This window comes from Manis pentadactyla, chromosome 4 (assembly GCF_030020395.1).
Source record: "Manis pentadactyla isolate mManPen7 chromosome 4, mManPen7.hap1, whole genome shotgun sequence".
Taxonomy (NCBI): Eukaryota; Metazoa; Chordata; class Mammalia; order Pholidota; family Manidae; genus Manis; species Manis pentadactyla.
This window is the reverse complement of record NC_080022.1, coordinates 154,560,662-154,571,900: the sequence shown is the minus strand read 5'-3', so window position 1 is coordinate 154,571,900 and position 11,239 is coordinate 154,560,662. Positions and strand designations below refer to the sequence as shown.

The following is an 11,239-nucleotide window of genomic DNA, read 5'->3' as shown; positions in this document are numbered from 1 at the left end:
ATTGTGGTTACTGCATTCACCCATATTATCAAGTCCCCTCACACCCCACTGAAGTCACTGTCCATCAGTGTAGTAAGATGGCAATTGACTTTTTTTTTTAATGTTTTAAACTACATATGGCAAACAAAACACATCAGCGGTTTGAATTCAACATGCAGGCTGCCAAATTTTGACCACTGGCCTGAACCACCATCCTAGCTAAGACTTGTGATGTTGTTTCTTCTTTGTCCCTGCCTCTACCCTTTCATTTCCATCATCTTTGCTCACAGTCTTGGGAGCATTTCCCCAATACCCAAATCACAGCAGCTCATTCATTCCACTGCTTGACATCTGCTCTCCCCACCCCCCAAAAGTTATCCACAAGATCCAGTGCAGTTTAGGCTGGCTGCCAGACTTACCACTCTGACTCCAGGCCCAATCCACTCCACTCCACCTTTGGTACTTCCCCTGGGGCCGCCTCCACGCACCTGCATTCATCCTTTGTAATGCCCACTTACACAGGCATCTCCCCACTAGACTATGATGGTCTTTGACACAAGTGACCACATTTTATTCATCTGTGCATGTGTGGGGCACCTGCTACTCAGAAGGTGGCTGGGAAACATTTTTTAAATAAATTTTAAAAAAAGAATGAATGAATGATGACTATTAGTCAAGTAAAGTAGAACTGTCTTAAGGATGTGTATTTGCTGCCCCATTTAAACATAATTAAGACCTCAGCATTCATTTGATAAAGACAATTTTCTTCTTTCTCTTCACTGGTCCCTATCCCACCAGGTGCAAGGTGTGGGACGCAGACAAGCGCTCTGGGACCCCCCAAACCACGCCCGGCAAGCTGGCCTGTGTCCCAGCTGGGTCTTCTTATTGGGAGGCCTCTGGAGTTTCTGGGGCTTCCTTAATCCTCTTTCTCCTGGGTTTTGTTTTCTGCGGAAGTGTCCTCAAAGAATCTGTAAAATGGAAGGTCAGAAGCAGTTCTGGTGACATCACGAATAGTAAGAAAATCTCAGTCCATGACATTTGCGAGGTGTGGTAGGGACCAAAAGGAAGAACAACAAAATCTTACCTTACTTCCGACCTACTTATGTCTCCTACTCTTTCTCACAGGAACCCTGTGGGACAGGGAGATGGTATCACCCCAGTTTACAGATGAGGGATCTCAACCAGGCACAGAGTAAGGAAATGGCCTGTACAAAGCCTGAGGCAAGTCAGGGGCACAGTGAGGACCAGACCCCATGCTTCCTGACCTCTGGCTTCGGACTTGGATTCTTATCCGCTTGTCTCTCAGGTTTCACGCCCCAGTTCCCAGGACTTTGCTGGACTGTTTGCAAATACCATTGCCATCTTTTTACTTAAGAACTGACTTACAAACATGGTGCCAAAGCAACGCCACTCAGGTTACTTTTGCTGTGATTAACCTTAGCCCATTCATGGTGGGTCCCCCAGATAGTATGTGTTTCTCATATAACATGTAAAGAACACAACCTCATCTCTAGTGTATCCCAGGAAAAAAGGAAAAAGCTTAACATGAATTCATCCAGACTTTTGATCTAAAGTCCTGTTTATAGACAAAGGAACAAGGTTAAAGGATGCCAAAAGGAAAAAAACAGCAAATGGAATATTCTGCAGAAAAATAGCCTGATCTCTTCAACAGGTCGGAGTATAAAAAAGGGGGACTTCGTTAGGATAAAAGAAACATAAAAGACATAACCAAACAAAATGCATGGTTTGGGAAAACACTGCAAAATACATCTTTGACTACTGAGAAAATTTGAATATGGAGTATTTAATCCAACAGTTAGAAAAAATGAAAATGTTGACGTGGGAGGTTGACATAATTGAGAAAAGCAAGTTCAAATCAAAACCATATATATAACATGATCTCATTTTGGTTAAAATACATGTATTTACATGCATAAATACCATGGAAAGTGCTAGCACAATGATGACAATGTGATGTTTATGTTTTCTTATTTTTGTTTACTTGTATTATCTAATTTTCTATGATATGCTTATGTTTATGGTAATAAAATGTTATTTTAAGAGTTGCATGAGAGCCAACCTTCTTAACTCACCATCCAAGGCTTTTTCCTGTTACACCCTGTCCTGTTCTTCTCCAGCCTGCCCTTCCATTCACCTCCAAGCCCAGCCTCTCTGCTCTTTGCCTCTCACCTCTGCTCACATTTTTCCTCCCACCTCTCTCTTTTCTTTCCCCTCTCTGTTGCCTGTTCCCTTTCTTTTAAGCCTATCCCAAACTTACCTCCTCCAGACAACCTGTCCTACCCTTTGCCCTGTGGTCTCAGATTGCTCAGTTGTAAAAGGAGGGGTAGTAATAATATTCATCTCACGGGGATGCTGCATCAGGAAGTGAAACTGTGAGATACAGAGCACCCAGTACAGGGAGTGGCTGGCCCAAAAGCCCGCAGCTCACTTTCCTCATCTGATTATGGACTGCTTGGCCTAGATCATCTTGATGGGCTGGCCTTCATTCCGTTGTACGTTTTACTTCCTCAATTTAAAGTGTAGGCAACCAGGCCATGGGCCCTCACAGAGCCGGGACAGCGCTCTGGGCCCCAGGAGCTGCCTAACCTGTCCCCTCTGCACCTGACCTGTTCCTACTCGCGCTCTCCCATTTGGCCCAGCTGCGACTGGTGGACGAGGCTCCACAGGCTGCTGGCCTGCGTTAGCCCCAGCTGCCCAACCTTCACAGAAACACCTGGGTCCAAGTTAGGACCATGCTCTGAGGTCTTAGGCTACCCGGTTTACCTTCATTTTCTCCCCCAGTAGCTAAGCAAGAACAGTGAACTGTGACCCCAGAAGCCAGTTCCAGAAGAGTGAGGAGTGGTGGCACCAACTCCATGCACAGGGGGCACCTTCCTAGGTTCCAGCCTTGGCTGGGACTGAAGGGTCTCTCTTCCCTAAAACCCCAGCCTATGTCCAGAGAGTCAGGCAGCGCGATCATCACAGAGGCCAAAGCCTCTGGGAAGGCCATTCCTAGGCCATCTGGCCGGACTTCCTCCTCTCTGTGGAATGAATGCCTCCCTCAGCCCGCACCCCAGCCAGCACTCAGTGAGCTCCTACAGCTGCTTGGACACCTCCTGGTCCCCACCCATGGCTGCTAGAAATGGTCTCTGCTCTGTTTCTAGTCATATGGGAAAGTGCCTTCATTTTAAATGTTAAAGGAAAAATGCCAGATTCAAGACTGTGTGTATCATGAGGCCTCGGCATGGTGGGGTGGGGGCAGGTATACAGAACTCTGAAGGAAACACACCAAAATGTTAATAGTCAAGGCCTCTGGGTGATGGGTGATTTTTCCACTCTTCTGTTTTATACTTATCTGTACATTTCAAACTTTCTATAATGAGCGTACCTGCAGGGAGGGGCATGAAAAATTGAAAATAAGTGGAGAAGGGGAAGGAAAATGAATAGAAAGAGGAACCCAGAGACAAAGAGACACGGGAAGGAACGCGTCAGGTGCTGCTGCAAAGCCCCTGCAGGAATCCGCGCACCCAGCAGGCATTACCTCTCCTGATGTGGCCCTGGGCTCTTGGCTCCTCCAGCAGGGAGGCCCCATAGCTGGGGGCCTGCATCTCAGACAGCCTCGCCTTCATGCTGCTGAGGTTACCGTGCAGCCCCCAAGCATCGCAGAGCTTGGGCAGATTGTCCTCCTGGCCAGCCATCAAGCAGCTCTCCAAGGTGTCCAAGGGGCAGGACACCACCTGCAATGGGGCCACGGTGTTGAGGAGAGTGTGGAGAAGAGAGGGGGCTACATTCCGGAGGCCCAGCCCTGCCCTTGTTAGGAAACTGCACCTCACTCCTGCCCCACTAGAAGGATGGGATAAGACACAGGTGAAGGAGAGGAAGCACCACAGGGACGCGTAGGCCAGGCTGCCAACGGTCCCTTCGTGGTTCTTTATGTTGATACAGCCTCCATCTCTTTTTTGGGTTATAGTATCTTATGTATTTGTTTGTAGTGAAACAATGGTATTTGTTTTAAAGTCCTTTGCAAAATTAAAATTGAGAACCTAAAAATATCTTTTGAAATTTTCCTGGCCAGTGAAATCTAGGAATCACTAAAATGGCAGTTCCTCATATTCAGAGGAAGAATCACAGAAATGATCCACCCATTCATGTTCAGAGGAATACACAGAGGCCCAGAGAGGGAGAGACTCTGGTTAAAGGTGCGCAGCTAGATTGGAGGAGGGTGGAGGAAGCAGGGTGGTGTGGTTAGAGCAGGGCTGAGCCATGTTAAGTAAGAATCCAGCACTTCCCTCCCATTTGCTATGTGGTCTGGGTCACATTACTTTACCTCTCTGTATTTGGCATCTTCATTTACACACCGTGGACAGTAATTCTAATTACCACGTAGGGTTACTTTTGAAGATTTCACGAGGGAACATAAAGTCCCTGGCATGTAGAAATTGTTACCTATGACGATTATTTTGTGAGTTCGAAGTATGCTCTGTCAACCTCTGGGGGTCCCTGAAATAGTTTTTGACTTTGCAGACCCCCCTGAAAATTGGGATCCACTGAAGGTACAAGAGAGAAACCAGTGGATTCAAATGTAACAATGTGAAAAGTTCATATGAATGAAAAGGCTACGTATCGTATGATTTCAACTACATGACATTCTGGAAAAGACAAACTATGGAGACAGTAGAATGGTTGGTGGTTGCCAGGGGCTTGGGGGGAAGGAGGGAGGCATGAATAGGTGGAGCCCAGAGTTTTTAGGGCAGCAAAACTATTCTGTGTGGTACTATAATGGTGGGTATATGTCATTGTACATTTGTCAAAGCATATGGAATGTACAACACAGAGAGTGTACCCTAATATGAACTACAGACATTATTTAGTTAATAATGTATCAATATTGGCTCATCAATGGTAAATTACCTACTACAAGAAGTTAGTAATAAGGAAAACAGGAGGGGTTGGCATATGGGAACTCTGTATTTTCCACTCAGTTTTTCTATAAACCTAACACTGTTTTTTAAAAAAGCCTATTGAAAACGTTCATTAATGTAATTTCAGATTCCATATTGCAAGTAACGGCTGCTTACTGAATTTTGGTGTGATATCCAAAAAAAAAAATCTGCTATTATCTGAAAACGCTAATAAAATACTCCTCTTTTTCTAACATATCTATCTGTATGAGTCTGGGTTTTCTTCATGTACTTCAACCAAATCAATATATCCTAAGGGACGGGCTGCAGATGCAGGTTCAAGAGTCCAGCTGTCTTCAATTAAGCCAGACACTGAAGCAATTTGCAAAAATTATGTAAAACAATGCTGCTATTCTCAATGATTTTTTTGTTTTGGAAAATACTATTTCTCATAAAAATATGTTTATGTTAAAATGCAATGGACTTCTTGTTTTTATTTTTAAATGGATTAATAAATACATATTGTGAATATTTTTCTTTAGCTTTAATTTCTAATAGGGCAAATATCAATAGATATAACCTATATAAACAAATGCTTTTGGGGATTCCCAGAGATTTTTAAGAAGTTAGAAGTGACCTGACGCCAAAGCTTTTGAGAATCACTGTTTTGGAACAAAGCCAGGCCAGGCTCTGTCCACAGTGTCTGGAGCCTTCCTCCACGCTGGCTGTGCCCTTCTGCCTGGCCTCAACTGTCCCCACCTGTGGCTCCCCAGGGATGTCCCTGCCACTGCTAACATCAGGGGGTGTGTATGGAGAGTGAATAAATATTGAGAACCTGAAGCTGAGCTTCTGTAGAGAGAGGTAGGGGCAGAGGGGTCTTCCTCAGGCAGCGAGCCATGGGAAGGAGGAGGGGCACCGGTTATATCAGAGGGCCCTTCAGTTCCAGGCACTCCCCCACCCCCAAATCCAAGAACACACCAGCCAGCCCCAAGCTGGGCCCGGGAGGAGCTCTCCCAAGAGCCTCACCAGAAACTTGGCCAGCTGGTTGCTCTTGGTGTGCTTGTAGAGACTGCGGAGCTGCTTCGCCTCCAGTTCTGAAAAGAGGGAGACAAATCGCCAGAGCATCCTGCAGGGGAGAAACCCACAGCTGAGGAAGGCAGAGCACAGCCCCTCTCCCTCCAGCATTTGTCCTGTGGCGGGCACCCACCCAGGAAGAATGGACCACGCACTGCTGCCTTCTTTGTGTTTTGTTGGAGGCATGAAGAAATGGAGTTTGCCAAGCCTGGAACATCCTGTCCTGGTGATGAGCACCCCCACCACCTGGTAGTTGTTCAATCAGAGGTTATTCTCCTCAGGGTCAGGAGAGCTCTTTGCACTGTGTGGACAGCCACGGTATATCAATGCTGGAGTGACTAGAGGACCCTGTTCTCTCCACCCCTCTTTACCATGCTCACTTCAGGATCCTGACTCTTTCACAGAAAGATGAAGGACTAGGGGATCTTGACTGAGGTGTGGCCTCAAATCTAGAGGGAGGGGCCCAGGAGTGGGTGTGATGGGAAGGGCCAGGAGGCTGCCCTACTTCCTCCAGTGCTTGATTTCCCAGGCTTGGCAGTAGTGCTGCAGAAAGGCATTGATGTGATCCCCTAGGACCACCAGGCTCTGCTTCATGTACTTTAGCTGCTTCTTCTCAGGAACGTCCTTGGGCAGGTGCAACTTTCGCAGGAACTTCTTCAGTGGCCTTAGGTATTCTTTACACTGAGGAGGCAACAGGTGAAGTGAGAGGCCATTGGAGAAAAGAAGAGGCAGATGGGCAGCCCCAAGGAACCAGCAGGTTGGCTCAGCTGCAGCCCTTGTGGCCTAGGAAGGGGCACACATGTTAGATGAGGAGGTTGTAGTCAACCTCTTACACACTTCCTTCCCAAGAGTGTGGCAAGTGGGGAGGCGAGCTATGGGCTGAGGCCCACCAATTGCTGAACCAGGTCTCCTGACCTGTGTGGAGCAGGGACCTGGGTCCTGAGCTGGCCTGTTACTCACAATTTTGAAGGCGTCCTGGCTGAGGCCCTTGGCATGGCACACCAGGGACACTCTAGCAGGGATGGTGCTGAAGCTCTCCTCTAAGTAGGGTACATCTTCCACCTGTGGGGAGGCAGGGGCAGTGGTTGGTTGGGGGGCTTAGGCTGCTGCTCCTGAAGGGCAGCAGTGCTGGGCAACCACTGGTCCAAATGCCAGTCAAAGTCCTTCTCCATTTTCCCTATGACGTCTTCCTTGACCCAGCCCTGAGGTGAGTGAACCCTGGGCAAAGAAACGCATTTTTGAGAATCCCTGCTGAGAAATTCTAGAATGTTCCCCCAATTTCTTTGATAATAATCATAGCATAGTATACTAACAAACTTCGCAATGCACTTGGTAAACATTCGTTTTATTCTACCACAAATTCTGTGAGGTTAGATATCATTATCCCTTTTTATAGATGAGAACACTGAGGCAGCAAGAGATTTAATTAACTCCTTGGGAGAATGAGCAGGGATTCATTAATTCATCCACCAAGTAAACATTTATTGAGTATCCACTTCCCAGGCCCACCTCTTTGTATCCCTAACCTTTAGCATCATGTCATGCTACCTACTGGGTACTCAGAAAAACATGTGATGGTGATAGTAATCACGAGAAGGAAATTTCTGGGCAAAAGTGGGGCAAAAAAGGCTGAAAATTAATGAAGATGGAGTGACCAAAATAATACTTGAAGTCAAGAGTACAGGGTTAGATTGACATGGCTGGGTTTGCACCTGACCTTTTAAAAGACTTTCAGAAAAATGGGCATTAATTCCTGCTTGTGTTCAGGGGAACAAGAAAGATCCAAGCCCAGACCACCCTGAAGGCAGAGACCAAGAAAAAAGATGGGGGTAGACGGAGAGGGTATGGGATACAGGCTTCTCTAGGCCCCAGAGAGAGGGGACTCTAGGTGATCACCTCCTTTAACACACCACCACACCACACAACCATGTACACACACACACACACATACACACGGGCCCTTGTCTCTTCATAACCAACCAACAATCACGTCCAGGAATACATGTCCTTGATAAACATCTGTTTGAATGAATTCATCTTCTCTTGTTCCTTTAGTCTCTTGCTAACTCATGTACCTCATCATTGTTTTCCTTCTCTTCTTCCTTGACTTTCCTATTCTCTGCTTTCCAAAACCGGCCCTCAGGGACTCTCCTTTTTCCCCTCCCTCACATCCCCAGCCCCCTCACCTTCTCTAGAGGCTCGTCCCCTTCACCCTCTCGCCCATCTGAGGCCTCCATCTCAGTAGGTGCACTGGTGGGCTCCAGAGTGGCACTCCTCATGTCCCCTCAGGCTGCTGACCTGCTGCTTCTGTGACCCAGGTGACCCAGGGACCGGCCGGGTTGGCTCCAGAACGCGGAGGGAAACCGTGGCAGCTGTCAACACAGAGCCCCCCCCCCCACCCGTTCCTAGGGTGGTCGCCGGCCGTCGCCTGCCAACTGGGAGCTGGACGGGGGGCGTGAGGAAGATGTGCGAGGCAGAGCTGGAACTTTGTCGGAGCCCCCGGCCGGTCGGGATGGGCTGTACCCCTTCTCCCGAGAGAACTGTCAGTTGCTGTTGATTTTGAACCCTGGTACGGCTTGTGAGGTAATTTTCTCGCGTGAGTACCATTCAGGCCTCCCCTCCCCCCCACCCCCGTTACATCGTGCGCTTCCTGAGACGGGGGACCGGGGTTTGTAACTTTCCTCTCGGGATTTGGGACTAAGGGCTAGAGGGTGCATTGAGAAAATGGAATACAGTAAATCTCCCGAGATAGAGCTCTTCTACCCACCTGTGGCCTCCAGGAAGTTAATAAGCCAGTTGTGGTGGGTGTTGGATGACGGCATTGGAGGTATCTTTGCGGGGGTGGAGGGGTACAAAAATACTAGCCACCGTGTATTATGTCAACCCTCGCAACAGTCTTCCCGGGGCTAGGTACCCGTAGCGATCCCATTCCACAGAAGAGGAGCCGAGATGCAGAGGCCCGCACGGTGTCCCAGGCCGGCGGCCACTAGGGGGGGTGCGGAAGTTTGGGCCGAACTGCGGTCCTTCTGGGGACCGGGGGCGCCGCTGAGGCGCGCGGGGCCTCCGCGTCCGCTGAGGCGCGGGGGCGGGTCCCAGCCGCCGCCCGGCCCCCAGCGCGGCTCCGGCTGCCCCTCGCGTCCTTCAGCGCGCGCGGCCGGCGACGGCGCTGGACGGGCGGCCCGCGTCCGCTCCCCGCGCTTGCGCCTGCCACCCGGAGCGCCGCGGCCCTCGCCTCTGTGTGCTCTGGGCCCGGCGTCCCGTGTTCCCCACCCAGGTTGGCCGTCTTCCTACCCGGCCTTTGCAGGCGCCGCGTTGGGGCGCGGCAGGACGCTTGTGGCTCTACCTCCAAACGGAAAGGTCTGTTCTCTGACCATTAATTCAGGATTATTTTGCTGCCATTAAGAAGAATAATTAAATTGGCAAGAGTGAGGAGAAAGGAGCTCTCTTATACTCTTCTGCTGGGAGTGGGAATTGGTAAACAAGGTAATGCAAAATATTAACTATGCATTCCCTTTGACACACAAATTCTACGTCTGGGAATTTGTGCTAAGGAAAGATGGATGTAGCAGGACTGTTACAATGGTGACAATTTGGAAAAAACTGAAGCGTCATCAATAGGATAAGGTAGTTAAACTGTGGTACACCCATACTTAAAAGTACTATGCTGTGAAATATTAAAGTTAAAATTAATGTTTAAAAACACTTTACTACTAAAATAGGAATTATTAAAATACTACTCTATATAATACTAATTAAAAATTTAAACTTTAAATTACTCTGTATGGAAAACTGTATGGTATTATATATTTTTCTAAGTATGTATTTATATATACACAGAAAAAAGTCTTTAAGGATACCTTTCAAAATCTCAAGGGCGACTTTTCACTTTCTTTGCGTATTGTCTGCCTTTTTAAAAATAATATGTTTTACATTTACAGTCAGAAAGGGCAGCTATGTTTTTAAAAGTTACTTGTAAGGAATTAAAAACATTATAAATGCTAGTTTAAAAACAGCATAAAAGAGTATTACATTGTAACTCATACTTACATAAGTGAACAAGGATATGGACGAAGACTGGAAAAAAACAGTAAAAAAAAACAAGGAATTGAATATATATATTCAATTCAAATATACTCTCCTGCCCCAAATAATACCTACAATTCAGAAGGGGGAAAAAAGCGTCAGAACCTCAAGGTTTATCCGTCCCTGCCTGTTCCTTCACCCCGCTCCACCCCTTCTTTTCCTTCTCAGAGCCTCCAGCAAGTCCTAGACTCTGGTTGCCTGCCCTATTCCCATAATGGTTTCTTACCAACCTTAGGGAGTAGCCTGAAGAGACAGTTGAACCTGTCAGCAGCCAGGAATTAATGGTTCCATATTCAACCATTAACTAAGACAAAACAAAAATCCATTGCCTTTAGGAAACATCCTTCAGAATTCAATTAGTCAGTGTAAAATGACTCTACAGGGCAAGTCAACTCATTCAACAGAGTTATTCCTCCAATGTTTAATTTGAAAACCCTATGTACCATGTACTTTAGGCAGGTGGGGTGGGGGTGGAGATGGTGGGGGTGTTAATTTGTCCACCCTCCACTTTATGCAGGCTGGCATGTTCCTTGATGGGACCAGCCAGTTTCCTTCTCATCATGTCTCACCCTTATCCCCAGTGCACATGATAGAGCTCACAAAATTCTTGTTGTATGCCCTGACTTCAGTGGATAAAGCCACTCCAAGGCCACTAGGGCTTGAATTACTGTGGAAGGCAGAATCTCTTAACATGGGTTGGGCTTGAGGGAATCAACAACCCCTTTAAAATTCTTAACTAGCAAATTGTATTTGAGGACCATAGTCTTCATCAGATAATCAGAGACGTCTGTGGCCTCAAAGAAGTTAGGAACTGATAAGGGTGTGAACCTTCCCAACAGTGGCTTCTCAGATGGGTCTTTATATCTGATTTCATGGAAGCCTCAAATGGAAATAGTGTGAGAAATGCCAGGAAGACTAATGAGTCTGGAGAGAAACAAGTGGAGGAAGAAGGCCTGGGAGTTTTAGGACTAACTAACCATATCCCAGACCCAACCCAAGAAACCAGGGACTAAGCAGAAGACCAATGAGATCCTTGACAATGTCCAGTACCTCTGAAGGACTGCATCCCCTGCCAACAGCCTACATCCAGCCCTCACCCAGGGGGAAGGAAGCATTCTCCTAATAAAGGATAAGAGCTGTCAGGACAGGGCCTGCAGGTGGGAGGTCTTTCTCTCCCCTATCTGGCAGGACCCAGGCCCATT

At 47.4% G+C, this 11,239-nt stretch overlaps 1 protein-coding gene across 1 annotated transcript; it reads right to left on the bottom strand.

Moving 5' to 3' along the window:
• Positions 1-671: 671 nt before the first annotated feature.
• Positions 672-8,191, bottom strand: CHCT1 (CHD1 helical C-terminal domain containing 1). Its single transcript, XM_036910996.2, has 6 exons — positions 8,141-8,191; positions 6,915-7,016; positions 6,460-6,635; positions 5,907-6,006; positions 3,521-3,716; positions 672-947 (listed from the first exon to the last, which is right to left on the bottom strand). The coding sequence occupies exons 1-6, from the start codon at positions 8,189-8,191 to the stop codon at positions 862-864; spliced, it is 711 nt and encodes a 236-aa protein (XP_036766891.2). The 3' UTR covers positions 672-861.
• Positions 8,192-11,239: the final 3,048 nt, after the last annotated feature.

Excerpts from the sequence above, each read along its gene's own strand:
- CHCT1 (XM_036910996.2), bottom strand. The coding sequence starts at position 8,191 with ATGGAGGCCTCAGATGGGCGAGAGGGTGAAGGGGACGAGCCTCTAGAG. Across the intron at positions 7,017-8,140 it reads GGGACGAGCCTCTAGAGAAG|GTGGAAGATGTACCCTACTT; the intron begins GTGAGGGGGCTG and ends GCCTCCCCACAG. Across the intron at positions 6,007-6,459 it reads GAAATCAAGCACTGGAGGAA|GATGCTCTGGCGATTTGTCT; the intron begins GTAGGGCAGCCT and ends TCTCCCCTGCAG.